At 43.9% G+C, this 24,838-nt stretch overlaps 1 protein-coding gene and 1 long non-coding RNA gene across 5 annotated transcripts in view; one reads left to right on the top strand and one right to left on the bottom strand.

Annotated features, from left to right (window-relative positions):
• The window catches only part of LOC131513662 (uncharacterized), a 99,940-nt gene that overhangs the window by 41,672 nt on the left and 33,430 nt on the right, over nucleotides 1–24,838 (top strand). Inside the window, exon 3 of the long non-coding RNA XR_009262701.1 lies at nucleotides 6,670–6,744. This is a non-coding gene — a long non-coding RNA (uncharacterized LOC131513662). The remainder of the gene's footprint in view (nucleotides 1–6,669; nucleotides 6,745–24,838) is intronic.
• SLC17A3 (solute carrier family 17 member 3) lies at nucleotides 1,071–23,965 on the bottom strand. Of its 4 annotated transcripts, none has more exons than XM_058732784.1 (13): nucleotides 23,290–23,965; nucleotides 16,849–16,966; nucleotides 11,717–11,928; nucleotides 11,061–11,294; nucleotides 10,888–10,975; nucleotides 7,558–7,644; nucleotides 4,189–4,307; nucleotides 3,901–4,062; nucleotides 3,041–3,170; nucleotides 2,794–2,941; nucleotides 2,413–2,503; nucleotides 1,359–1,495; nucleotides 1,071–1,275 (listed from the first exon to the last, which is right to left on the bottom strand). In XM_058732784.1, exons 2-12 carry the CDS (start codon nucleotides 16,940–16,942, stop codon nucleotides 1,361–1,363), a joined length of 1,500 nt encoding a protein of 499 aa, XP_058588767.1. In that variant the 5' UTR covers nucleotides 16,943–16,966; nucleotides 23,290–23,965; the 3' UTR covers nucleotides 1,071–1,275; nucleotides 1,359–1,360. The 4 variants fall into 4 exon arrangements, with proteins under 4 accessions (XP_058588767.1, XP_058588766.1, XP_058588768.1 ...); XM_058732783.1 differs by lacking the exon at nucleotides 23,290–23,965 and adding an exon at nucleotides 22,871–22,986; XM_058732785.1 differs by lacking the exons at nucleotides 3,901–4,062; nucleotides 23,290–23,965 and adding an exon at nucleotides 22,871–22,986.

Raw genomic sequence — 24,838 nt, 5'->3', positions numbered from 1 at the left:
GAAGGAATTCCCTCCTCCCCCACCATGCTTTTCCACATGGGATCGTAACCATTCACGTAGTCTCCCCTAACGGACGGTATGTTCCTCTGCCACGTGCCTAAGACCATGCCCTGGCAGCCATTATGTCTGTCCTCCACACTGGACTGGAGAATCGTGACTCTCCGACCTCAAGGACCTAGATTCGAGACTGGAGCAAGATCTCAGTAATTGTTTTTGGATTTATTCAGATTTGACCTCTATCTTCTTGCCGTGGCTTTTCATTCAGAACTGTGACCATCACATCCCCTCTGTATGAAATGACTTGCTGGCTGTACTGTCTACACAGTGAAGATCACCACGGGGAGCAAGCAACTGAGAAAATGGCCCTGGCCCCTCTGCACATGCTCTAACCCACTGATACCTATAAATTACCATTTTACAAACATGTTGGTCCATTTCATGCTGTGAACTTTATATATGATGGAACCACTGACTTGGCTGGTTCCCGGAAGGAAAACATGCAGACTCACACCAGGTAGGTAATTTGAAGACGGTGTTAAAAGAGACAGTTTACACAGGATTGGGAATGGAGTGAAGGCAAAAAAAAAAAAAAAAAAAAAAAAGCCTGAAGGCACAGGAGAAGAGAGAAGCAACCAGAATGTGTGGAAGTCCTGCCAGTCAGGTGATCTGAACAGTAGGGGAAGCGTCAGCCACCGGCAGACCCCACAGGAGGGACCGTAGAGACAGAGATACTCCCTGTCCTCACTCTTCAGCCTGCATTGAAAATCCAGCAGAGGCCAGTGGACTCGGGAGTATGGATACAAAACAGGTCAGCTTGCCGGGGCCTAAGCCGGGCGAAGAGTGGAACACACAAAGGCAGGGGCGTGTGGACCGTATCCGATCTAACAAATACAAATTAATACTCCCTTTTACAAATAGGAAAAACTATTGTCCTAGTGAGGTTATGTCCTCAGATTCAGAGCCTCAAAACACCGATTCCTGTTTTGAGATCCAGAAACTGTGAGTCTGGCCAGTTAGCTCTGATACAACAGTTCTTCTAAATCCACCGGGAATTCCATGAAGATGACAACTTTGTTCGTGGCTATCACTTTATTTGAATTTTCACTCATTGGATATTTTCCCCCAGAGGAAATCTTAGCAACATAAAGAACCGATCTCAGATGTGAAAAGAATGGCAGCAAACAAGGTTCTCTCCCCTGGTCTTCTCATCACTGAAGGCTTCTCCTTTGTGAAGAGAGGTGCCCAGTGACTTTCCATCCTACCGAGGTGAGATAACTAAGGAAGAAAAAGGACGTCGAATTAAAAATTTCAATAGTGTTCCTCTAGTTAAATGCATAGATGAAACCACTGTCCTTTACCTTCATAAACGAGTGAGTTTCCTGTCCTTAGCCCAGTCTTGGACAACTGCATCTCCAAATAAAAGGTAGAAGATCAATCCTGATAGGTTAATGGCAAACAACAACAGAAAGACATTCCTCCATCCGAATTCGGGACCCTGAGGACACAAAACCTCCAGTAAAGTTTCCTCCTTCATCCTTTTTTTGCTACGAGCCCATATTTATAGTTTAGAAGACCATATTTGCTAATGGCTCTCCACGTAGACGTTCATTTCCTGCAAGAGGCTTGATGGTTGGAAAGAAAGAATTTCAGAGTGCATTTAGAATATTCCTAATAAATGGGATTTGGGGACCTTTACAATTAACCTACAGAACTGCGCTTGTCACTATTTATCGAAGTGCCATGTGTTTTCTCTTGTGTGCAAATCATGACACGCCAAGTACGCTAAGAGTGTTTTCTTCTTGCGTTGCTGTGGTGTGGGGGAAACACTGTAGGCTCTGGAGCTAGACAGGTCTAAGAAGGAAGAATTCTGACTCTGCATCCTCTCAGTGGAAAGACTTGTTCTATCAGATTTTCAGCTTTATCATTAGGAAGTGAGGATCACAATATACCATTCTCATAATGGGCATGGGCATCAATAATTAAATGCGATTACTGCGTATGAAATACCCACAATCATGTCTGCGTGTACGAGACACGTCAGCACATCTGCTTTTACTATCTCTGCTTTGGGATGGTTATGCAAATGAAAATTTCACCGCGTTGCCAAAGACGTGGCAAGTTGCATCGGGGCATGGAATTTACCATCTCACGACATCGGTACGGCTGTGTGATTTCAGTTTCAAAGACTGAATGTTGCCAGAGGATCAGCACTTCTTTGGCTTCAGAACAAGGAAAGACTGAGGTCACGAAAGGAATTGTTCTACATTTTTCTCTGCCAGGTTGACCTCATGACAAAGTTACCCACAGTTTGCTTTTATTTTCTACGACGCGAGCACATGCTTTAGGGACGCTACTAACTTTACGAATGGATTTGGCAGAACATTTTCAGAGTCCTTGACCCGAACACTCTACCTGACTGAGGAGAAACCCGCTGATGGTGGGTGCCAGGATAGCTGCTGTGTATCCGAATTCCCTTGAGGCTCCCATGAGAAAACTGGAATGCCTGTGGGTGACAGGAATGTTCCAGGCTAGATCCAGAGATGCTTCACGGTATCCTTCAGCCTTGCTCGTGTAATTACATCAGAAAGGACTTGCACTGTGTATGTTCAGTGAGAGGCACTGAGACAAATCAATAACCCCCCTCTCCCCACATCCCTGAAAAAAATGGCCACAGGTCCATCTGTGGTCCTTGCCTGTGATTTATTCTGTCCCAAAGTTTGGGGCTCCCAGAAAGCTTCGGGCTAAGTCTTTTTCAGAATAGGTGAAATATAAGAGTGGAGATGACCATCCTACCTCGGAGCAATGTCTAAGGCGTTGATATAGATCCCTGACTGACAGAAGGGGGTTAACCCACATGAGACTACAAGGAGGGTCATTGTGGTGACGTAGTCAGGGGTGAGGTAGGACAGAGCCACGAGGAGCACTGAAGAGGGGAAATTTCCTAGGAATGAGGAACAGACAAATTAAACAATGAGATACACCTTTGGCTGTTGTATTTATATGTTTTGTGAATCATCTGACCCTCAAGCCCTGTTCTTACCAAGAAATGTGGCAATTTTCCTCACGGTAACGAGCCTAAAATTCTTGGTCAGGAGGAAATCTGCCAGTTGGCCTCCCAGGATACCAGTGACCCAGGAAATGATAAAAGGAAAGGCAGACAGGAACCCATTCTGAGGGGGAAAAGACGTGAGTAAATCATCATAATAGGGGTGGTGAGCCCACACCTTTTTTTGAGAAACCACTGATAATCATACTGACAACCCCGAAGACAACCCTGAGAGCGGGGGAGGAGCAGAGAGAGAGAGAGAGAGACAGAGGATCCAAAGCAGGTTCTGGGCTCCGTGCTGACAGGCTGACAGCAGACAGCCAGATGCGGGGCTCGAACTCACCCAGCTGTGAGATCATGACCTGAGCTGAAGTCAGATGCTCAACCGACTAAGACACCCAGGCGCCCCTAAGGCCATTCTTTCTTTCTCATTTCTTTTTTTTTTTTTAATGCTTATTTTATTTTTAAGAGAGAGAGAGAGAGCATAGCATGGCCAGGGCGGGGGGCAGAGAGAGAGGGAGACACAGAATCCGAAGCAGGCTCCAGGCTCCGAGCCATCAGCACAGAGCCCGAGGGGGGACTTGAACCCACCAACGGCAAGATCATGACCTGAGCTGAAGTCAGATGCTCAACCGACGAAGCCACTCAGGCGCCCCTGAAATCCTACTTTCTTAACAACATCAGGAGCCTTTTCAGTCATGTCCTTAGAGAAGCTACCAGCGTGAGTGTTAAATATTAGATCATTTCGTGGTAGGTAGTAGAGGATACGCTTTCCTGGATGGAACCATTTGTGAAGACGAAGTGATTGGTGAGTCATGCGCGCTGGGGAAAGGCCCAGAGGGAAAGGCACTCACGTCTCTGATATTAATGTTGAACACCGAGCTGATGTAAGTTGGCATGTATACAATCAGTATGGTGATCAGCCACTGATGGCTGAAACTGCACAGACAAATGGCATACAGGGGTAGAGACCTGAGCATGGCCTTGAACGGAAGAGGCTGCTTATGAGGGCTGACCTGGAAACAAGCGTACTGGTTAGGACGGTAAGATCTGGGCCGGGCCCACGCGTGAGCTTCGTCACCCCCTCGAAATGCAGAGGCCGACGCGAGCTCTCTGCAGATGGTCGCAGCCCTTACGTGTACCTGTTGGGCCAAGGAAGATACGATATACTCCCTTTCTGTGACGCTTATCCATGGGTGAGAGACGGGGTCATCATACAGCAGAACAAACCAGAGAAGGCAGTAGACGAAGCCAATGCCTCCTGTAAGCAGATTTTAAAATTGGTTACCATGCCGGTTTCTGCTTTCTGTGGAAATTTCTTTTCTGTTGGCACATTTTCGAGCGCAAGTCCTGGGACAAGCCCTTGCTCATAATATCCCCTTTGCAAGTCTCAAAAAAAAAAAAAAAAAAAAAAAAAAAAAAAAGAGCGCACGAATATCACAACTTTCTAGAACCCTCTTTTTGTTGGTTTTTTTTTTTTGTTACATCTCTTGATTATTCATATGTATGGAAATCACAGACCCTAGGACTTGGTTTTCTCAACCTTTTTAATATTATCAAAGGAAAGCTGTCCCTTTCAGCGCTTTCGACGGTAAACGTGTAGGTTTTCGCATTAAGCAACCCTCCAAGTTCTCCACGGACGCCAGCTTGGCTCACCTTTGACGCTAACTACTGGTAGTTGGCACAGACACTGCAGGGGGAGGGCTCAGTCCCACAAGGCTGCCCCCCACTTCAGATGCCAGTCACAAGCAGTGGGTCCCCGGGTTACGCACGCTTCTGACTTGACTGCAAAGTGGGGGTTCCTACAACCCCCTCTCAGTTTTGATAATTTGCTGGAACATCTCACCAAAGTCAAGGAAGCATTTACTTACATTTACTTAAGTCTGCCAGTTTGTTACAAAGGATATTGTACAGGCTGCAGATGAACAGCCAGACAAACAGGTACACAGGGCAAGGTCTGGAAGGGGTTCTGAGCACAGGAGCCCCTGTGGAGCTGGGATACGCCACCCTCCCAGCACATGGAGGTGTTCACCGATCTGGAAGATCCCACGGTTCAGGGATCTTTAGGGAGGTGACATCACGTAGGCATAATAGATTATTAACTCATCCTGCAGCCTCCTTCCCTCCTGGAGGATGGAGGCTGAAACTTCCAAGCTTCTAATCGGGGTTTGTTCTTTCTGGTGCCCAGCCCTCATCGTGAAGCTGTCTCGGGTCCACCAAGAGCTGTCTCGTTAGGACAAAAGATGTTCATAACACTCAGGCAATTACAAGGGTTTTAGGAGCTCTGGGTCGGAACCTGGGGACAGAGACCACATCCACATTTCTTAACTGTGTCACAATGAGCCATTGTAACAGGTGTTCAGAGGTTCTCTCATCCTTAATTGCATTCCCCTCATGACGAAAGATGTTGAGCACCTTTCCATGTGTTTACTTTCCCTCTCTGAAGCGTCTTTGCCACTGCTAAACCATTTTTTGTTCTGTTTTCTTATAATTGAGTGTTGAGAATTATTTACACATTCTGGATAAAAGTCTTTATTACATACGTGTTTTGCAAGTATTTTTTCCCTGTCTTTATTATCCTAATAACGGCTCGTAAAGACAAGTTTTTACTCTGATGAAATCCAGCCTATCAGTTTGTGATTTTACAGATCAAGCCTTTGGTGTCACGTCTAAGAAATCTTTGCCTAACTAGAGAGCAAGGGTTTTCTCATAGGCTTTCTTCTGGAAGGATAGTAACTTCAGATTTTAAAATTAGGTCCAGGATTTATTTTGAGTTTGTTTTTGTGTAGGGTATAAGACTGGACCAAAGTATCCAGTTTTTGAGCGACATCTTGTTGAAAAGCCTATTCCTTTGTCCATTGGATTCCCTTTGCATCTTTGTCAAAAATCAACTTACCTTTTATGTGTGAGACTGTTTGGGACTGTGCTCCGCTGATTTATTTTCTGCCAATATGCCAACACTGCCGTGTCCCGATGGCGTAATCTTCTGTGTCTTAACATCGGGCAGTGTGAGTCCTCCAACTTTGTAACTCATTTGCAAAATTATTTGGCTCTTCTAGAATCCTGTTATTTTCATGAGAAAGTTTTCAGGGCATCGGTCTTTCCCACCTTTTGTTGGATTTATTCCTACGTTACGTACTTGCCCATGCTATTGAAAACGGTACTGCTATTTTTAATTTAAATTTCTTAGTCTCTCAACTTCGGTGTGGCGAAAAATGTCCTTATTTTGTCCGTTTTTGACATTTTTCCCCCCAGAATTCTATGTTGACGGTTTGTTTCTTTGTTTGTTTTCCTTGCGGGACGTGAAAACTTTTATTTCACTGCCTTCCTCCTTGCGTTGCTTCCGACAGGAAGGCTACCCTCTTCACTGTCTCTGTTCTGTGTGTGATATGTATTTAGATTTCACTGCTTTTAAAATTTTCATCTTTATCACTGGCTTTCAGCCATCTGGTTACCTATAACTTGGTGTCGTTTTCTTCATGTTGCCTGTGCTTGAGACCCATTGTTCTTGGGTCTGTGAGCGTGTAGTTTTCATTGACTTTGGCCACCCTTCACCCATTATTCTAACCTCGGTGCCAGTTCTGCGTCCGTTTTGATTGATCTTTTTACTCTTCTTCTTACAGGTTGTGTTTTCCTGCTTTTATGTTGCCACGCCTGGTAATCTGCGATGGGAACCAGACATCGTGGATGGCACCGAGGTGGGTGCTGAGTGTCTTTGTCTTCCTCTACCAGATTTTTGAGCTTTTTGTCTGCGCTACAGTTAGCTTGCAGAGAAATAGTTCGATCTTTTTAGGTCTTGCGTCGTCATTTGTCAAAGGGCCCCCCAGCGCTTCCTCTGGAGCCGCTGGAGAAAGAAGGCGGTGGGCATTCTACCCAACTGCCTCTGAATTGTCAATGTTTTCAGTCTGTCTTGTGGAAACAGACTCTGTCTCCGATTCTTTGCAAGTCCTCGATTCTGTTCTTTAATCTTTTCCAGTGATTTTCCCCACCACGGGCTCAGATGATGTCTTCACGCACGTGCCCCACAAATAACCGGGTTTCCTCTGTATGCCGTTGCCTTTATTGGGTGCTCTTTCCTGCCTCACACTCTCCCGGCTTTTAGATTTATCTCCTCAGTTCTGTTTCTGCTGAGTTCCCTCTTCTTGTGCCCTGCCCTAGACCTCCAGGTTGTGGTCCCTCCTCGCCTTCGCCTTGTTGATGTTTAGTGTTTTCTCTCCTTTTGGAAACTTGCACCCAACCCAGGCCCCTGTCCTGATGCACTTGATGGGAGAGAAAACCCACAGTGGTGGCTTGCTCTCTGTGCGTCTTTCTTTCATCTGTCCCAAACCACTGCTCTGCAAGCCTGTCACCTGCAGCCGGAACCAGGGACAGGGGGAGGTGGGGGGGGGGGGTTGCGCATGCCCAACCACTGCGTGCTAATGATGCTTTATGGCAGATAGATAGCATCGCAGACTGATCCTTGGACACTTGCCCTGAATATGAAACCCTGGAATGGGGAGAGAGCTGCTTACCAAAGATATAGAAGACAAAAGGCCACCCGAGGGTTTGGCTGATGATGCCACCCAGGAGGATGATGGTGAAGGTTCCCAGCATCATTCCTGCAAAGAGACAGAGTAACCTGTGGGGCTGTGGACCGCCACTGGATAGACACCGACAGAATGACGGATGATATGTTAACGTGGTGTCACCAACCATAACCAGACTAGCATATCAGAATACGTGAACTTCAGATTTATCACTTAGTTCTCCTGAGGGCCCATTTTTCTGGCAGTTCCCTAATAGCATTGCAGACAACAGCCGTGCTTCTTCCTCCCGTGTTATTTTAATTTTTAATTACACAAGTCATGTGACATATGCTTATTGAGAAAATAAATTATCACGAAGCAGAGTCCCGCGACGTGCCACCCCCGTCCGTTCCCACTCTTGTCTCTAATGTTAACCATTACCTGTTATGTGATATATCGTTGCATAGCTTTCCTCCCTGCAAACATATATAATATGTATCTACACACACACTTACCTCTTTGTAAAGGCATTTAAGCGACATGCAGGCAGAAAGCTAGATTTGTCTGTTACGGTGCTAATAACACTTTTGATTTCCCTGGCTTCACAGAGCATTCTCATACATAGTAGGGCACCCTTCCTTCCAACAACTTTTCCAAAACTAGGCTATTATGTGTTTTTATTTTCCAGATTAACATCAACTTGTCAAATTACAGATGCGTGAGTTTTTATTTATTTGTTTGTTCCTTTTATTTATTATCTATTTATTTAGTTTTTAATTTAATTTTTCTTATTTTTTAAGGTTTATTTATTTTCGAGAGAGAGATAGGATTCATAAGCCATGTTCATTAACGATAAGTAATTCACTAAGAATGACATGTTTGTCTTGGAATGTAGATAGAAAAAGGTGGAAAGAGCAGCAGACACATAATACTAAGTAGGCAATAATTATAAACACAAGACTCTAGCTATTCACGGGCATATTCAATCGGAGATGTGCGGGAACCAGAGAAAAGTGTGCGAGCAGGAAACGAGAGGGAGGGAGCAGCTACTTCTGCAAGGTCACTATCTTCCTTCCGAGATTTTAAACTTTTCTTCCATGCTTTCCATGGAAGGCCGTCTCCCTTCATTTAGGTATCCAGACCACTCATTGCAGTTAAAAATATTAGCGATTATACTCTTCATTACCAACGACTATTCTTATAGCAGTCTGGTTTTTTTAATTACTTTTTTTAAATTTTTAATTGAAGCATGGTTGATATTAGTGTCAGGTGTACCACATAGTGATTTGAAAATTACACACATTACAAAATGCCACAGTAAGCATAGTTACCGTCTATCCCCATACTAAATTATTACAACATTATCGAGTATGTTCCCTAGGCCGTACTTTTCATTCCCTTGACTTATTTATTTTATACCTGGAAGTTTGTATCTCTTAATCTCCCTCCCCTATTTGGCCTATCTCCCACCCCCACCCAACCTCTGGAAACCACTGGTTGGTTCTCTATATTTATGAGTCTGTTTCTCTTTCCTGTTGTTATTGTTATTTGGTGGTGCTTTTAGATGCCACGTATAAGTGAGACTGCACGATACTGTCTTTCTCTGTCTGACTTACATGACTTAGAGAAACAGCCTTTTTGGGTTCATTCATGTTGTTGCAAATGGCAAGGTTTCATTCTTTTTGGTGACCAAATAATATTCCATTATGTAAACACACCATATCTTCTTCATCCATCCATCTATTGGTGGACATCTGGGCTGCTTTCCTATCTTGGCTATTGTAAACGATGCTGCAGTAAACCCAGGACTGCATATGTCTTTTGCACTGGTGTTTTCATTTCCCTTGGGTAAATACTCAGATGTGCAGTTATTGGGTGGTTTGGTACTTTTATTTTTAGCTTTTTGAGGAAGCTCTCTCCTGTTTTCCACGGTCGCTGCACCAATTTCCATTCCTACAAATAGGACACAGAGATTCTCTTTTCTCCACATCCTCACCAACCCTTATTATTTCTTGTCTTTTGGATGCTCGCCGTTCTGATGGTTTTTTCTTTTTAAATAAATGTTATGATACATAGTCCCTTAGATCTCTCCCGTGGTATTGGTTAATCATGTAAAAGTTTCTTTTAATTTCTTCTTCATTTGGATTTGTTCTCACGGTTTTTGAGTTTGGTCTCTCTCTTTTGTGCTCTTGTTTTCTTTAAAATGTTTGAGGTTTTGTGAGGGGAGGGGGTCAATCTCAATCCTTGAGAAGCCCCATTAGTCAGCTGCGATGACGGATGTGAGTTTCCTCATAGTCCAAATTAGTGGACTATTCCCCTATCAGTGGATATGAGCTCTGGTGACAGAAAATACTTCTCCAGGGTTGTAAAGGGCTCTAGAAGGTCCAGAGGGGGGTGAGATCAGTCAGCGTGTGTGTGTGTATGTGTGTCTTGTTTTCTGGGCTTGAAGAGTCCCTGACTCCCTCGTGATCCGTAAGTTAGCTGGGGAGTTACCCCAGTTTTCTTATCCAGAAACTACTTCATCAATCTCCTGGTTGTTAGCCCTATTCTTTCTGTTTTTCATTCTTCCCCAATATTTTTAGAATATTCATTCCAGATATACTGTCCAGGCAAATCATGATCAGAAAGCAGTTCTCAGAACAACTGAGAACTCTGCCAAAGAAGATTAAGTTAGATCTGTACCTCATACATAGAATACCAATATAGACTCTCAGTGTATTAGAAATTTAGGTATGAAAAGGAAATCAGGCAAGTTCAAGGAAAAACGTGGGTGGATGCTTTTGTAACTTGTCCATCTATGACTCAAAATCCAGAAGCCATAAAAGAAAAGGATGATCAATTTAAATATGCAACAATATATTTTTTACACATAGGAAAAGTCATTATAAGCAAAGCCGTGTTATAAATGACAACTTGGGGAAAAATAACAGAAAGCGGGGCACCTGGGTGGTTCAGTCAATTGAGCATCCGGACTTGGGCTCAGGTCACGATCTCAGGGTTCATGAGCTCGAGCCTCGCGTCGGGCTCTGTGTCGACAGCTTGGAGCCTGGAGCCTGCTTCGGATTCTGTGTCTCCCTCCCTCTCTGCCCCTCCCCCACTCACACTTTGTCTCTCTCTCTGTCTCTCTCTCTCTCTCTCTCTCCGAAAAATAAACATTTAAAAAATTAAAAAAAAAAAATAACTAAAAGTCATGGCACAAAGGACCCATCTCCTTAATTTATAAATATTTGGTCACCACTGAGGAAAAAAGAAAAACACATTCAACAGAGAAATTCTCACGTATCCCAGAGTTAGAATGTTGGATTGAGTGGACTCATTTCGGTTATGTGTTTCTACCTGATAGAGCGAGGGTGCAGAGGCGGCTTCGTTCACATGGAGGACCCCATCTCTCCCAAAGCGCGTGCTGGCCCCCAAATATCGAGCCCTGAAGTCAAAACAGTTAGAGCTGTTGGTATGTGGTGCCATGTAGAAATTCATATCCATTTCATATTCGCAAACTGTCTGGATACCTGGGCTAGGCCCTGGACTATTCGAGTTGCAATGAGGAAGGCTAGCCCCAGGTCAGCCGCCAGCGGGGTGAAGATAACGAGAAGGGAGGACACAACCAAAGAAACGCCAACCACACGCTTTGTTCCTATTCTTCCAGCCAGGTATCCGCTGGGAGCCGTTGTCAGCATCATGCCATAGTTGACAGAACCAAAAATGATGCCTTGGATTTGAGGGCTCCAGTCATACACAGGGGCCTTGAAGAAACAGAGAATGCTGTAGTAAGCCGTTTACAGGAAGGTTCTTACATTACTGAAGACACCTCTTTATATCTCTCACTTGCTTTCAAATCACTATTTTGCCAAGTAAAACTTCTCTTAAGTGTTAATTTATTTTGAGAGAGAGAGAGAGAGCACGAGCAGGGGTGGGGCAGAGAGAGAGGGAGAGAGAGAGAGAGAGAGAGAGAATCCCAAACAGCCTCTGTGTTGTCAACGTGGGGCCCAATGCAGAGCTCGAACTCGCGAACCGTGAGATCATGAGCTGAGCCAAAATCTCAGGAATCGGACGCTTAACTGACTGAGCCACCCGGGTGCCCCCCCCCCCAAATAAAACTTTTTAACATATAAGCTCTAAACAAACAGCACAAACAAGGACACAGCTTAAATCTCGTATTGCTTACCTCTGCTGGAAGACTGTTTGGTGCATCATTTGAGCCACCAAGTGCGTCAAGAGGCAAACTCTCGGTGGAGCCATTAAACTGGGACTGATGGCTTGTGCCGTTGACCATGGCCACCATGCTGATGTTGATGGCAGCATACTGTGCCGTCAGTATAAAATTGCAGAAATGTGCGATAAAGGCTATTCCATAGCGAGTGGAGCGGAAGCTTAGAACTGGAAATATCATAACATGACATTAGTGCTTTCCTTATTAAGCCATCATTTGCTTCTCACAAGTTATACCACGGGAAGGTACCACAGACCATCACCTAGTGAGTTAAATGGCTTTGCTATTGGCTGTAGGAAAGATACAAAAGGAGGCAATCACTGAGTTGAACTGAAGGTTGTTTTCATACCATGACTGTATAGAGACTGACTTGCTCTGAGGCATCTATCCTTCCTATGGTTTTGTCTCTCCCGTTCTTGGGTTATTGTATTCTATAGTTGATGAAATTACTCGGAAGTAAATACCTATGTGGCAAAATATACATTTTATATACATATAAGGAAGTATATGTATATGTACCTACTTAAGTCACATAATTTAACCAACTAAATTTAATTAAATTACACAATTTATATTGTATGTCCTATATTACACATTATATATAGAAAATGTAATTTTTTAAACTCTGAGGGAATTGTTCGTTGGGGTAGATGATTGTTCTCCACATGCGTCCAGTCATTGAGGACAAGCTTTCATTTAAAGTTTAAAATCAAGCCCCTAGGGGCGCCTGGGTGGCTCAGTCGGTTAAGCATCCGACTTCGGCTCAGGTCACGATCTCGCGGTCCGCGGGTTCAAGCCCTGCGTCGGGCTCTGGGCTGATGGCTCGGAGCCTGGAGCCTGCTTCCGATTCTGTGTTTCCCTCTCTCTCTGCCCCTCCCCCGTTCATGCTGTGTCTCTCTCTGTCTGAAAAATAAATAAACGTTAAAAAAAAAATTTTTTTTAATAATAAAAAAATAAAATAAAATCAAGCCCCTAGAAAGATTTTCTCATTAGAGAAATTGACAACTACAAACTATGAAAAAATATAGCGAAAAAAATAGCAGAAAGAGAAATGAGCACAGCATTCAAGGCTGTTTTTGTATTTCTGGGGAAGATGGCTGTTGCCGGGAAGAGGCTATTGCAATAATGCAGAAGAGAAGTGAGGAACATTGGATTGTGGTGGGAGCAGCAGAAGCGGGAAAATGTAATCGGATCCCAAATGGACCCGCGGGGTGGGGGAAAGGCACACTAAATCAAACTTTAGGTTTTATAGACCAGTGGGGGAGGGGCACCAGAGAGGTTCTTGTCTAGGAACTAAAAGAGTAGAGTTGAGGTTCACTGAGGAAGGGAGTTGTGTGGCCAGAGCAGGGGTTTGGGGAGTGTGGGGATCAACAACTTATTGTTGGACCAACAGAGCTCCCTTTTAGGCACTCTGAGTGTTGAGAATGTTGTTGGATACACAACTCTAGAGTTTAGAAGAGAGGTAGGAGTTGAGGTATAATACTGGGAGTTAATAATCTACACATGATACCTGAAGCCATGATATTTGGGAAGTGAGAACACAGAGAGAAGAGAACCAAGGACTGACCCTGGGGGTTCCAATGTTTAGAAAGGCCAAATGAATGGGGAGAGACCAACAAAGGAAACTGAAAAGGGATGATCAGTAGGTTTTGGAAGAAAACTCGGAGAGTGTGGTGTCCTGAAAGCCCAGGAGAAAAGGGCTTCAGGGAGGAGGGAGTCAGCAGGTGCGTCAGATGGCTCCGATAGGTCATGGAACATAATGACTGAGAATTAATTCACTAAATCCTCTGAAGCCGCTACCACGGCTGTCCTCATTTTATGGATGAGAAGGACATAGATACAGAGAGACCCGCTATGTGTCTGGTGTCTATGCTGTTAACCATTGTTGGGCAAGTATATGATGGCTTTTATTTTGTCCTAGATGACCCCATGAGAATACCTTTGCTGTAAGTCAAGTGCACTTATCTGTGGGGTTTACATGGTGTGGGATAAGAGGTCCCTGTGTGTCTTCAAGAAGTCCTCAAAACTTCAAGGAAGGAGGTACCTTGAGATAACAAAAGAGTCTTCCCCCACAAGGACATACTGTTTTCTCATTTAGTGAATGGGGTGGGGGAGGCAGAATTTGGGGAAAAAAAACTGTAAAACATACCCAAATTAGAGTGAGAAGCTCAAATACAATATTTTTGTGAAAGTTTTCCTTCCTGATTCAAAGCTGCGTGGTGACTTCTCATGTCAATCAAGTCAACTAATAATTTGTGAGTTCTTGTGTTCTCTGATTTCTCCACATGGCCTGGGATCTTAGAGACCAAAGGCTACTGAAAAACAGTATCAGCAAACCAAGAGACTAATGGCTCACAAATGAGTGGGTTGAACATCGGTCTCGTTAGGTTGCTGAAAGATTAAGTAGAGGATGTGTTTAAAAGGCTAAGCCTGATGCTTGCTTGCTAATAAGTATTTCCTACAATCTACTACATGTGTCCTTAAAGATTGTTTCTGTCCTATGTCCATAATGGATGAATCATTCCAGCCATATCCACTCTAATAGATTGGTGCCAGCGTCATGCTGGCTGTGAAATATTTTCAAGGATTACCCTTAGCTACATGAGAGTGTGTGAGTTTGTATGTATGTGTGAGTGTGTGCAAATTAATAAATATCTTATAGGCATAGTATTTAACCGCTGGAAGAGAGCACTGACACTATGAAATCATCGACTTTTGAAACTTGAAGGTTCTATATGGAAGAATTCGATACTACTCTAATCAGAGTCCAGGAGACTTGTTTTTTAACATGATGTGACAAACAGAGCCTAGGGTGACTCCAATGATTCCCACCTCATGAGTTCACAAATGTGTCTAATCCCCTCCACTTGAATGGGGGCAAGACTTGTGAGCTGCTTCTAGCCAGCAAGCGAAGGGATGCACTCTCATGATTTTAATTATAAGACTCCAAACTGAAGCTGGATACTTTACTCATGGGCTTGATAAAGGACGCCAAGAGTTGGAGAAGCCCACACGGTAAGGAACTATGGGCTACCTCTAGGACAAGACAGTGGCCTCTAGCCAAAATCCTGCCCAAACCAGGACCTTCAGCTGTACGGTTGTAAGGGGATGAATTCTCCCAACAACCTGAATGATCTTGGAAGTGGGATCTTCCCCAGTCTAGCCTCCAGATGAGAACACAACCTGGACAACTGCTCAATTGCAGCCTTGTGAGATGTAGAGAAGAACCAACTAAACCAAGGCATGTCTTAGCCCCTGACCCACAGAAGTTGTGACATCGTAAATGTGTGTCATTTTAGGCCATTAAGTTTGTGGTAATATGTTTGCAGGGATAGAAAATAAATACGGTTGGCATCAAATAATAAAGATGCGTTATATATATTAACAGACTACATGAAAGGTTTTTTTGGAGGAGAGGGCACACATTGAAAGATGTTTGCATTACACAGCATTGAAATTTGTTACAAGGCTAAAATAAGACACCAATAAAAAGAGAAAATCTAAGGAACAATCGAAAAACATCCAAAAAAATCATACAGTGAGTAAAGGACATTACGGCAATTCATGGAGGAGAGCTAAATTATACATGTGATTCTGAGCTAGCTGGTTAGATATATGGAAAAATAAAGTTGGAACAATATCTCATATTTTAAATCAAAATAAAGTCAAGGTATAATACTGTAGCAGTGTGTTTTGTCAAATTAAAGCTGCCATTGATTTTAAGATGTGTCATTTTTTGTTCCACTAAAAATCAATTGATAAGCTAATGAAAAAATCAAACTTAATAGATTCTGAATCTATCAAACTGAATGCCTGAGCTCTCCCTCCCAAGCTTGGTCCACCCACATTCTTTCCCAACTCAGATGATGGAAATTCTATCCTTCCAGACACTTGATTTCTTTCTTTTGCACCTTAGATCCAGTCTGTCTGGAACATACTATTGTCTTTACATTGAAAATGGGTACAGAATCCAACCACTTCTCACCAGAGCCATTGCTGTCTCTTGGTTTAGAGCTGTTTCCAGAGGATTCTGGCTACCAACACCTCTTGCTTGGATATTTGCAATAGCCTTTAACTTGATTTCCTGCTTCCAATCTATTTTATGTTTTTTTTAAATGTTAATTTAGTTGAGAGAGAGAGAGAGAGAGAGAGCGCAACTGGGGGAGGGGCAGAGAGAGAGGGAGACACCGAATCCGAAGCAGGCTCCAGGCTCTGAGCTGTCAGCACAGAGCCTGACACGGGGCTTGAACTCATGAACCACGAGATCATGACCTGAGCCAAAGTTGGACACTCAACCGACTGAGCCACCCAGGTGCCCCTCCAATCTATTTACAGTATAGCAAATGAACTGTTATAGTCATGCCACAAATTAGATCACCCCCTCTTCCACTTAAAATCCTCCATGTGGCTTCACTTTAGTTCAGATTGAATACTAAGGTCTCTATGGTGGCCAGTGGAAAGGAAATATTTACGGCCTTTGCATCAAAATTTTCATTTCTTAGGAATACACACTGAAGAAATAATAATTCCAACTTCGGACAAGTGCTATGTTAAAGAATGTTTGCATATGTATAATATATGTAAAGATAGCTTAGTAGCAAAACAAAACTCTAACTTAAATTTCCAACCGCAAGAGGATTTTTCAGGTAAATAATGCTCTATTGGACATCCTGAAACACTAATACGCATCCTTAAGAATAGTTGTGAGTATTATAAAGCAATATGGAAAAGTATGTGTGGTCAAATTAAAAGTTTTCTTACTATACCTAATTAAGCCATACAATTATGTTTACAATATTCCATGCAGCGACAAGAATACACAATAGTGGGTGTATACAAATTTGGCAGCACTATCAAAAACTGTAAATGCACATGGACAAAGATTAAAAGGTAATCCTCAGAAATGCAAGATTTTTTTCGAACAGTGATATTTATTTCCTTCATATATTTGAAAAGCACACATTAATATTACCTGATTTTTAAAAAGAATTCAACAACTTATATGAATTCATTTGTTTGTCTTATGACAGTGCACGTAAAGAATCCACTACCAAATCCTAAACCCAAGGAGTCAGGTTTGAGTTTACCTTTCTTGGGAACGAGACTCTCATCCACTCGTGTATCTTGGGAGTATTTAGTCTTCCCTGCTGTGGGACTCAATTCCGTCATGGTGGCCATCATGTTCTTTCCCCAGATGTTTTTCACCTATCGGGGCAATATGCAATCCACAGGTGTCAGCCAAGAGAGACTCCTCTGATACGCATAAACAGTGGTCACCAAACAATTTAAAGCTAGGCCATTTCATGTGGGTGGGGTCCTGGGAGGATCATTATTCCCTCCAGGCCTCCTACAACCGGTGCACCATGCCTAACGGGAGGAACTGTTTATTATTAGGATCTAGAGTGGTCCCTGTGTGCCAGAGTAAGAGTGCTGGCTTTGGATCTGGGCATTTCCAAGTTCAAATCCAGGCTCATGATTTACCTAATGTGCCAAGTGTCACCAGGAGCAGATTTGTGTGTTTCCGTTTCTTATCTGTTGTTAGTAAGAATAGCCACCACCACCACAGCAGCAGCACCTTCATCAAGGATCACAAGGGTTCAATAGACTGCGCAGGTCTGGCACTCAACGAGTGGTTGTCACATAGTCTACTGTCGTCGTTGTCGGAGCCACCACAGACGTGGGTCACTTCAGAACTGTGCTCCTCTGGAATCTTCTACTGCACCCGAAAACCTGCTTTCTAGTGCCCCCATGATTCCCGAACTGCTTCCCCATTTGACCCCCTGTGAGGGTTCCTGTATGTATGTCACTAATACTTGGGGACCATATTTGCATGTGATGATACAATTTTAATCCCGTATTATTTATGGCCACAGATGATAATGTATCTGTGAAGTTCTGGAAATAACTAACATGGGGATCTGGGCACTAATAGTTGTTTGGGGTCCCTACAATTTGGACCCACGACCGCCTCAGATGCACCATGTTTCTATTAGAAGCAGGATCTGCTTGGCTTCAAGTTATATATCCTGTTGTTTAATTAACAGGTAGTTGGGATTGTGAGGTTGGTTTTAACTGACCCATAGCATGAAAAACTAAAACCATGTCTATAATCTGGCAGGGAAAATGGAGGTAAAATTGGATGATCAAAATGTAATTCCTTAGCAGTTGGGTCTGAGATCAGAAACAAGGCCCACATGTTTGAATATACTCATTTTAGCAGCCACAGATGAAAGCTTAAGACGCTGAGCCCTCTCAACTTTTGATGTTGGATCATGTTCTTAGTTTCCCCTTCCTTAGACTCTTTCATGAGGGCCATGCGACATCTGACCGTTGTCTCACCAAGAAATACAATAATTTCTGGATGGGAGGGCGGTTGGCTTTTTGTAGAAGCACCTTACATGGCAGTCCCAAACAAAACAAAACAAAACAAACAAACACACACGCACAAAAAAACAACATGACAACCAAACAGGCATCATCAGAAATGTTAAGCTATATAGGCAAAAATTACATAAATAGATGAAGGCAGAACCGGAATTGAGATAGGAAAACCCGAGAACACAAGATGGCTCCGTCAGAGAGGAGGGTACGGGGTAAGACCGTGGGGTATTGGAGTCAGGTCACGTGGGCCGGCAAAAGCAGACTGCTACATTTCTAGGAATTTTGCAAGCTGGTTGTTGAAAACAGCCATTATTGGCAATTAAGTTGTATAAATTTGGAATGAAAGAAAATATAGTTTAAAAAGGTGGATCTTTGCAGCCCATGACTCCATAATTATGTCACTGAGTTTTACTCTTGGGTATGCTCTTGGACTCGTTCATGTGTCCCGCATCTAGATGGTGGGAATACTATATAAAAACGTGGTGGTGCATATTTCTTCCTAACTCTGAATTCAGTGATGTCATGTTGGTGGCTTGAAACTGGCCACAACTGGAGTATTCACGTGGAGAAACAAAAAAGACGAATGGTACAAATTTGGGCTTGATTTGTTGGTTTCCTGGACTTAAGAAATTTATTAAATAATATTACGTTAGACATGCGGGGGTGCCTCAGTCAGGTAAGCGTCCAACTCTTGACTTTGGCTCAGGTCACGATCTCCCGGTTCCTGAGTCCGAGCTCCATGTTGAGCCCTGCGCTGACAGCACAGAGCCTGCTTGGGATTCTCTCTCGCTCTCCCCCTCTGCCCTTCTCCCTGGCTAGCACTTTCTCTCTCTCTCTCTCTCTCTCAAAAAAATAAAAAATAAAAAATAAATAAAGGGGGAAGAGAAGGAGGTATGGCGTTGTATGGAATTCTCCCTTTAAAAAATGTATAAAGATATTAGTGTCAGAAATTTTATGTTAACTCTCACGTGGTATTGTGAATTTTAGTACCATGAAGTTAATTTGGAAAATGTATGCATTTTGCAGATGGTAATGTAGAATCAAACAGTTCCGATCCCTGCAACTATATAAAAAGCTAAATAATAATGAAAATTTTTGGACTATTGTGCTTCAGAGTGTGGAAGCTGAAAATGGTTTCGGTCTGGTGAATATAATCTGTATGAGAGAGAAGTAATTCAACAGTAGATCAGGTATGACATTTAATGACAACAAATATATTGGGAAGAATTGGCAGATTGAGATTCAATTTCATTTGTCAAACTGTGGTTGGATTTCAGCCATAGGTTGCTACCAACACAGCGTTTAGCAAAAATACATGAAAGTTTTACACCTTAGATACACAAAATGTCTATTTGTTTACTACACCTCAATAAACCTGGAGACAAAGGACAGTACTACATGATAATCAACTGACTATACAGAACTTATAATAACAGTATTGTGTATTATTATCCGTAAACCGTGTGCCTCAGATTCTATCGATAAAATTTAAAAAAAATTAGTTTATTTATTTATTTTGAGAGAGAGTGAGTGAGTGTGAGTGAGGGAGGGGCAGAAGGAGGGAGAGAGAGAATCCCAAGCAGCCTCCATGCTGTTAGCACCGAGCCCAACATGGGGCTCGATCCTGCAAACCATGAGATCATAACCTGAGCCAAAATCAAGAGTTGGATGCTTAACGAACTGAGTCACCTAGGCGCCCCGATAAAATTTATAATATACCCATGTGTGTTTGCATATGTGTTTTTCCCACCCTGGAAAGCCAGTTGGGAAATACCAGCGCACCACCAGGGTAAGGAAACCCGTCACCCATCTTCCCCTTGGGCCTCTGCACTTCGTGCAACCATTTACTATGAACCCACATTTTTTATTTTGCCCTCGGCATTTAAAATTTTTCCTAGAGGGATTTATATCATTTGACACCCTGTTTCAGGAATTCCAGAGAGCCGGTTATAGGGAAGTCTCCCCTGCACCACCACCCCCCACCACCCCCCAGGAACAAAGGCCCCGTTTCCCTGCTGAACGAACACATGTGGAGTCTGGTGCCTGGGATCCGTGTTCATTCTTAGTTTACGTCCCAGCACAAGGCACTCAGACCAAACTCCTCTACAAACATAAGTATGTCGGGAGATTCATTAGGCCCTCCCACTTCCCACAGACGTGGTGGTTCTCACGGAAAAGAATAAAGAGGGATTCCATCCTACACAAGTCCCAGGATTAAATTCCAAGTGTTATTTATTTCCACTGACCTGTGGCTGCTGGCCCAATTCTACGAACCAAGTATCCTTCTGTGTGGCTTGTTGGCTTCTCCAGGACTGATGCTGTCTGATCCGTGTGATATACTGAGCATCCTTTTGCTTTATGAACAATCAGTTTGTTGCCTACCTGGACCGTGTTCTTCAAACCACCTGGACTTAAAGTCTTGCAGTCTCCTTTTCGTGGCTTCTTTCAACTGTATGCTACGCCATTTTCGGGGACACCAGGAGAACCGTGAGCTTGAGTCTCAGGGACTGAAATTCGTCCGTGACATCCTAGCTGGCCAAACTTTGCACATGGTGCCATAATCATTCCACAGACAAGCAACAGCATATAGTGATTATAGAGTGATCTCGAACTTAAGGCTATTTTACTCTTTGCTTTTATGCCTGGACTGCCTAACAGCTGGCCCTGAGGACGGAGAGCAACATCCTGTCCCCTGGGTTTGAGGCCACATTCCACTGGATGAAAACACTATGGCGTGCCACGTTCCTGGTTTCCCACAACTTGACCTATTCTTGAAGGTGTGTGTCTGGGACCTTTGTATCATGGCAAGATGGAGTTCTTGAACTCTCCAGCTCTGAGTCTATGTCTCCAGGATGGCATCCCCGGTGAAACTTCTCTATTCCACGGAAGATCTTTTTGTCCATTTTCAAGTCACTTTCAAGACTCCTAAACGGGAGTACTATCTCAGTATTTATTAACAGTGTTCTCAGGGTATCAGCTTTCTTGGAAGCAGACGCTTAAATAATAACCTGGGTAAAGTCACCTCAGGTCCTTTCAGTTCTCTATTATCTCTATTCTAGACAGCCAGACATGCCTTGTTCTGGAAACCTCAATGCCCAATCCCATGTCTATGATAGCACCGTATCTATGATATGGTAATTTTTCACAAACAGCTACCTTGATTTTCCAGTATTGGTCCAGAACACTGTGCTGGTCGCCTGGGTCAGAGACTGTATATGGCATCCTGAGATGTTTCTGCTTCCAGGCAGTGCTCCCAAGGAATCACACTGAAGGTCAACTTCCGGCAGACCATTAGGTTTCAAGCCAGGGGTGTCCCGCTAACGTCTGTGAGGTCACAAGTGCCATCAAAAAGTTGCAGCTCCGGGGCGCCTGGGTGGCGCAGTCGGTTAAGCGTCCGACTTCAGCCAGGTCACGATCTCGCGGTCCGTGAGTTCGAGCCCCGCGTCAGGCTCTGGGCCGACGGCTCGGAGCCTGGAGCCTGTTTCCGATTCTGTGTCTCCCTCTCTCTCTGCCCCTCCCCCGTTCATGCTCTGTCTCTCTCTGTCCCAAAAATAAATAAAAAATGTTGAAAAAAAAAAAATTAAAAAAAAAAAAAAAAAGTTGCAGCTCCTATGTTCCCGCCTTGAGACTCTCTCTGATATCTTTCACCTGCCCTCAGCCCCGCCTACCAACCGCTGTTGACCCCAGTGCCCTTCCATCACCCCCATCTCCACAATTCCTCTTCTCTCCTCAGCCATCTTGGTTTGGTTACATTTTCATCATCTCGTGAGTCATAACTCAGCTCGGCATTCTTCTAGATGCTGCCTTGGACGAGAGCTGCCCCCAGCCTTATCTTATGTCACAGCCCTGGCCCCTCTTTGGTCCGGGAAGGAAACCAAGGGGATAAACCTGATTACAAGAGGCTGGGGTCCTTCAGCACGCCAGGAATAGCCTGTTGCCACTATGAATCCGTCCAAGAGAAAAGCCCAGTACAGACGTCTTGGTTGCAGCGAATCTTCGTGTAAGGGATGGAGAGGTGGTGGCCCGTTGCTTCTTATCGGAAATATTTCTTGGACGCTACCCTCCATCTGTTCCTCGCGTCCTGCCAGCTGTCGGTATAATGGAAGTCATGCCAGCCTCTGCTCCTAACTACTGTACCGACCAGCTTACATCAACCCTAGGTGGAGATTTTGACACTCTTCGACCAGGACACCCAGTTGGTAAATAAAAGAGCTGATACTTGGTTCACAGGCCCCTGAATTTAACCCCCCAAATTCGGCTTCTACACCCCTCACTAGAGTGCCTGTTTCTTGAAAATGCCATCCACAGTTGACATTTTATGCGCGTTTATGGACGATCAGGCACAAGACTTCAGCTCCCTGCTTGTACCCCGCTTCCCTCTGCCTTGTTAAGACAGGGTTTTGCATCTGACTTCGACTCAGGTCATGATCTCACAGTCCATGGATTCGAGCCCCGCGTCGGGCTCTGTGCTGACAGCTCAGAGCCTGGAGCCTGCTATAGATTCTGTGCCTGCCCCTCTCTCTGTTCCTCCCCCACTCATGCTCTGTCTCTTAAAAATAAATAAACGTTAAAAAAAAGAAAGAAAGTAGGGGTTTCTACATCTTCCCTCACCTTATTTTTAAATCAATATGAGAAAACCTGGGACTCTGGGAGCATATAAAAATGGTCAGTCTTTACACAGAAAGGACCCTTAGAGTTTCATATGAATCAGTAGGACAAGTGACTCACCAACTTAGTGTCCGAGGGATGACTTAGACAGAACTGGCTACTCCTTAGTGCTCTCTCCCTTCACTCCCAGCAGAAGGCTGAGGCTTCTTTGCTACCCTGGGACTCGAATTGCTAATCATTAACGAGATTCATCCAACAAGATTTATACAAAAAGTGGAATCTTTTTTTTTTCTCCCTTGTGTTTTTTTCCCTGTGAATTTTTGTTAATTTTTTTCTTTGAAATATGTGAATTATATAATGTTACAGATCAGCTTGACCTTCCCTGTTGGTTTTCCTTGTCCTTTCTCTTTTGACACCCCATAATAACAAAACCATTTCACATAAATTCAGTGAAGTTTCTCCATACTGTTTTAACTACACGTAGGTGGGTTCCTAAACTATATAAAGCAATGCTTTGTCTGCAACTTAAGTTTGTATACCTGCTGCCATGCAGTGTGGACTATTCCATAACTCACTTTGGACAATAAGCAACGTGGATTGGGAAGAGCCACAAGGGCACAGTCGAGGTCATCACCTTTCAGTTTCTTTTGCTTGGCTCATTTTCGACGATACCCCTACGTGGCTGAAAACCTCCTCACTTGTCTGTAGTTCCTCGTCCTCAGCTCAAAGAGGAGGCGAAGGGGTCACCCCCAGCTTCCTGCAGATGGTTCGTTTCCAGCTCCCCCCATGCTCAGTGCCTACACAGCAGACCCCTTTTCCCATGACAGCGTTCCAGCCCGTCTCCAGCCGCGGAAAATTAAACCTGTGCTTGGGAGCCTCCTTGCTTCAGATCCTACTCATCGCCTTGACTTTGAGTTCCTTCTTGGTTTATGGCCCCAGAGATCTCCTTCTGATTTGGAGCGTGGCTCTTTGTATCTATTTGAACTGTCCTGGGTGGGGGAGTAAACCACCCGCTTGCACCTTGGAAGAGTGGGAGCCGGCAGAGCGCATCCTTGAGCTCAAGAATTCAGAAGGAGCCCGGCCTCGGAGATTCAGAGCTCCTGTTTACCTAGCATTCATTATGTGTCTTCTCACCCTTCTTTTAGGCAACTTGTATGGTATTCTTAAAAGATAAGAAGAGAAAAGAAAAGCGGATTTGTCCCTTTGCACTTGGGGGATTTAAGCATGGACGCTCAAAGTTCATGATGCAGGAAGGGGGGATGTGAATTTCAACTTTCTGTGCAACAGACTTTTCCCTGAGTCAGTTTCGGAAGACTCTGGACTCTGGACCCCGCGATAAATGAGTAGCAACTTCCGAATTCAACTATCATGTGAAATGTCACTAACCCTGAATCATTATCCAAGCCAGAGAATCCAGCCTTTGGTTTTGCAATTTAACTTTTAACTTCATTTTAAGGTTCCCGAGCACCGGTCGCCCTTCTGTTCCACCAATTTGACTGCGAAGGAAGAGCCTCATGTTGTTGTGTGGGAAAAAAAATTCAACATTGCAAACGTCTATAATGAATTTTTGGAAACTTGACTACAGGTTGAAATATTTCCTTGACTCAGATTGTAATGTCCACCAGTATGAAATTTACGTTTTCCTTTTGAAAAATGTTGATGTTTAAATCACTTTGTTTTAGTCCTGAGAATTAGTGCACATTTCTCCTTGGATGTGCGTCCAAGTTATCCTCAGAGTGGTTTCCCTAAGACGGTACACAACTGTCATTAATAATGAGCCACACGACGAGGCAGCAGGATGCCGGCTCTGATTCTGGGTGCTGTTTCAGAGGACTTCAGTGCACTGTCCTATCGTGATCACAGACAGCCTGTTGTTTCCAGTCTAGAAGGCCAAGGTGGCCTCGGCAGAGGAAATCCCTCTCATGTGCACTCTGCCCCCTAGTATCTGGCAGTGACTCGGGAGATCCAGGGACAACTGTCAAACAAACACATCAGATGAGTCTAACTCCCGAGACGAAAGACTTGACTAAATGGTAACCGTCATTCTCTGGAGCTTGGCAGCTTTTTCAAACACCCTTTAAACCGTGA

Source organism: Neofelis nebulosa, chromosome 6 (genome assembly GCF_028018385.1).
Source record: "Neofelis nebulosa isolate mNeoNeb1 chromosome 6, mNeoNeb1.pri, whole genome shotgun sequence".
Classification (NCBI taxonomy): Eukaryota; Metazoa; Chordata; class Mammalia; order Carnivora; family Felidae; genus Neofelis; species Neofelis nebulosa.
The sequence above is the reverse complement of the archived record's forward strand: the minus strand, read 5'-3'. Positions and strand labels throughout refer to the sequence as shown.

Bases quoted from the DNA above. Each gene is read 5' to 3' on its own strand.
- SLC17A3 (XM_058732784.1), bottom strand. From the start codon at position 16,942: ATGATGGCCACCATGACGGAATTGAGTCCCACAGCAGGGAAGACTAAA. The intron at 11,929-16,848 runs GTAAACTCAAAC...TGATATTTCCAG, and splicing joins GAGTCTCGTTCCCAAGAAAG to TTCTAAGCTTCCGCTCCACT. The intron at 2,942-3,040 runs GTAAGAACAGGG...CCTCATTCCTAG, and splicing joins GAAAATTGCCACATTTCTTG to GAAATTTCCCCTCTTCAGTG.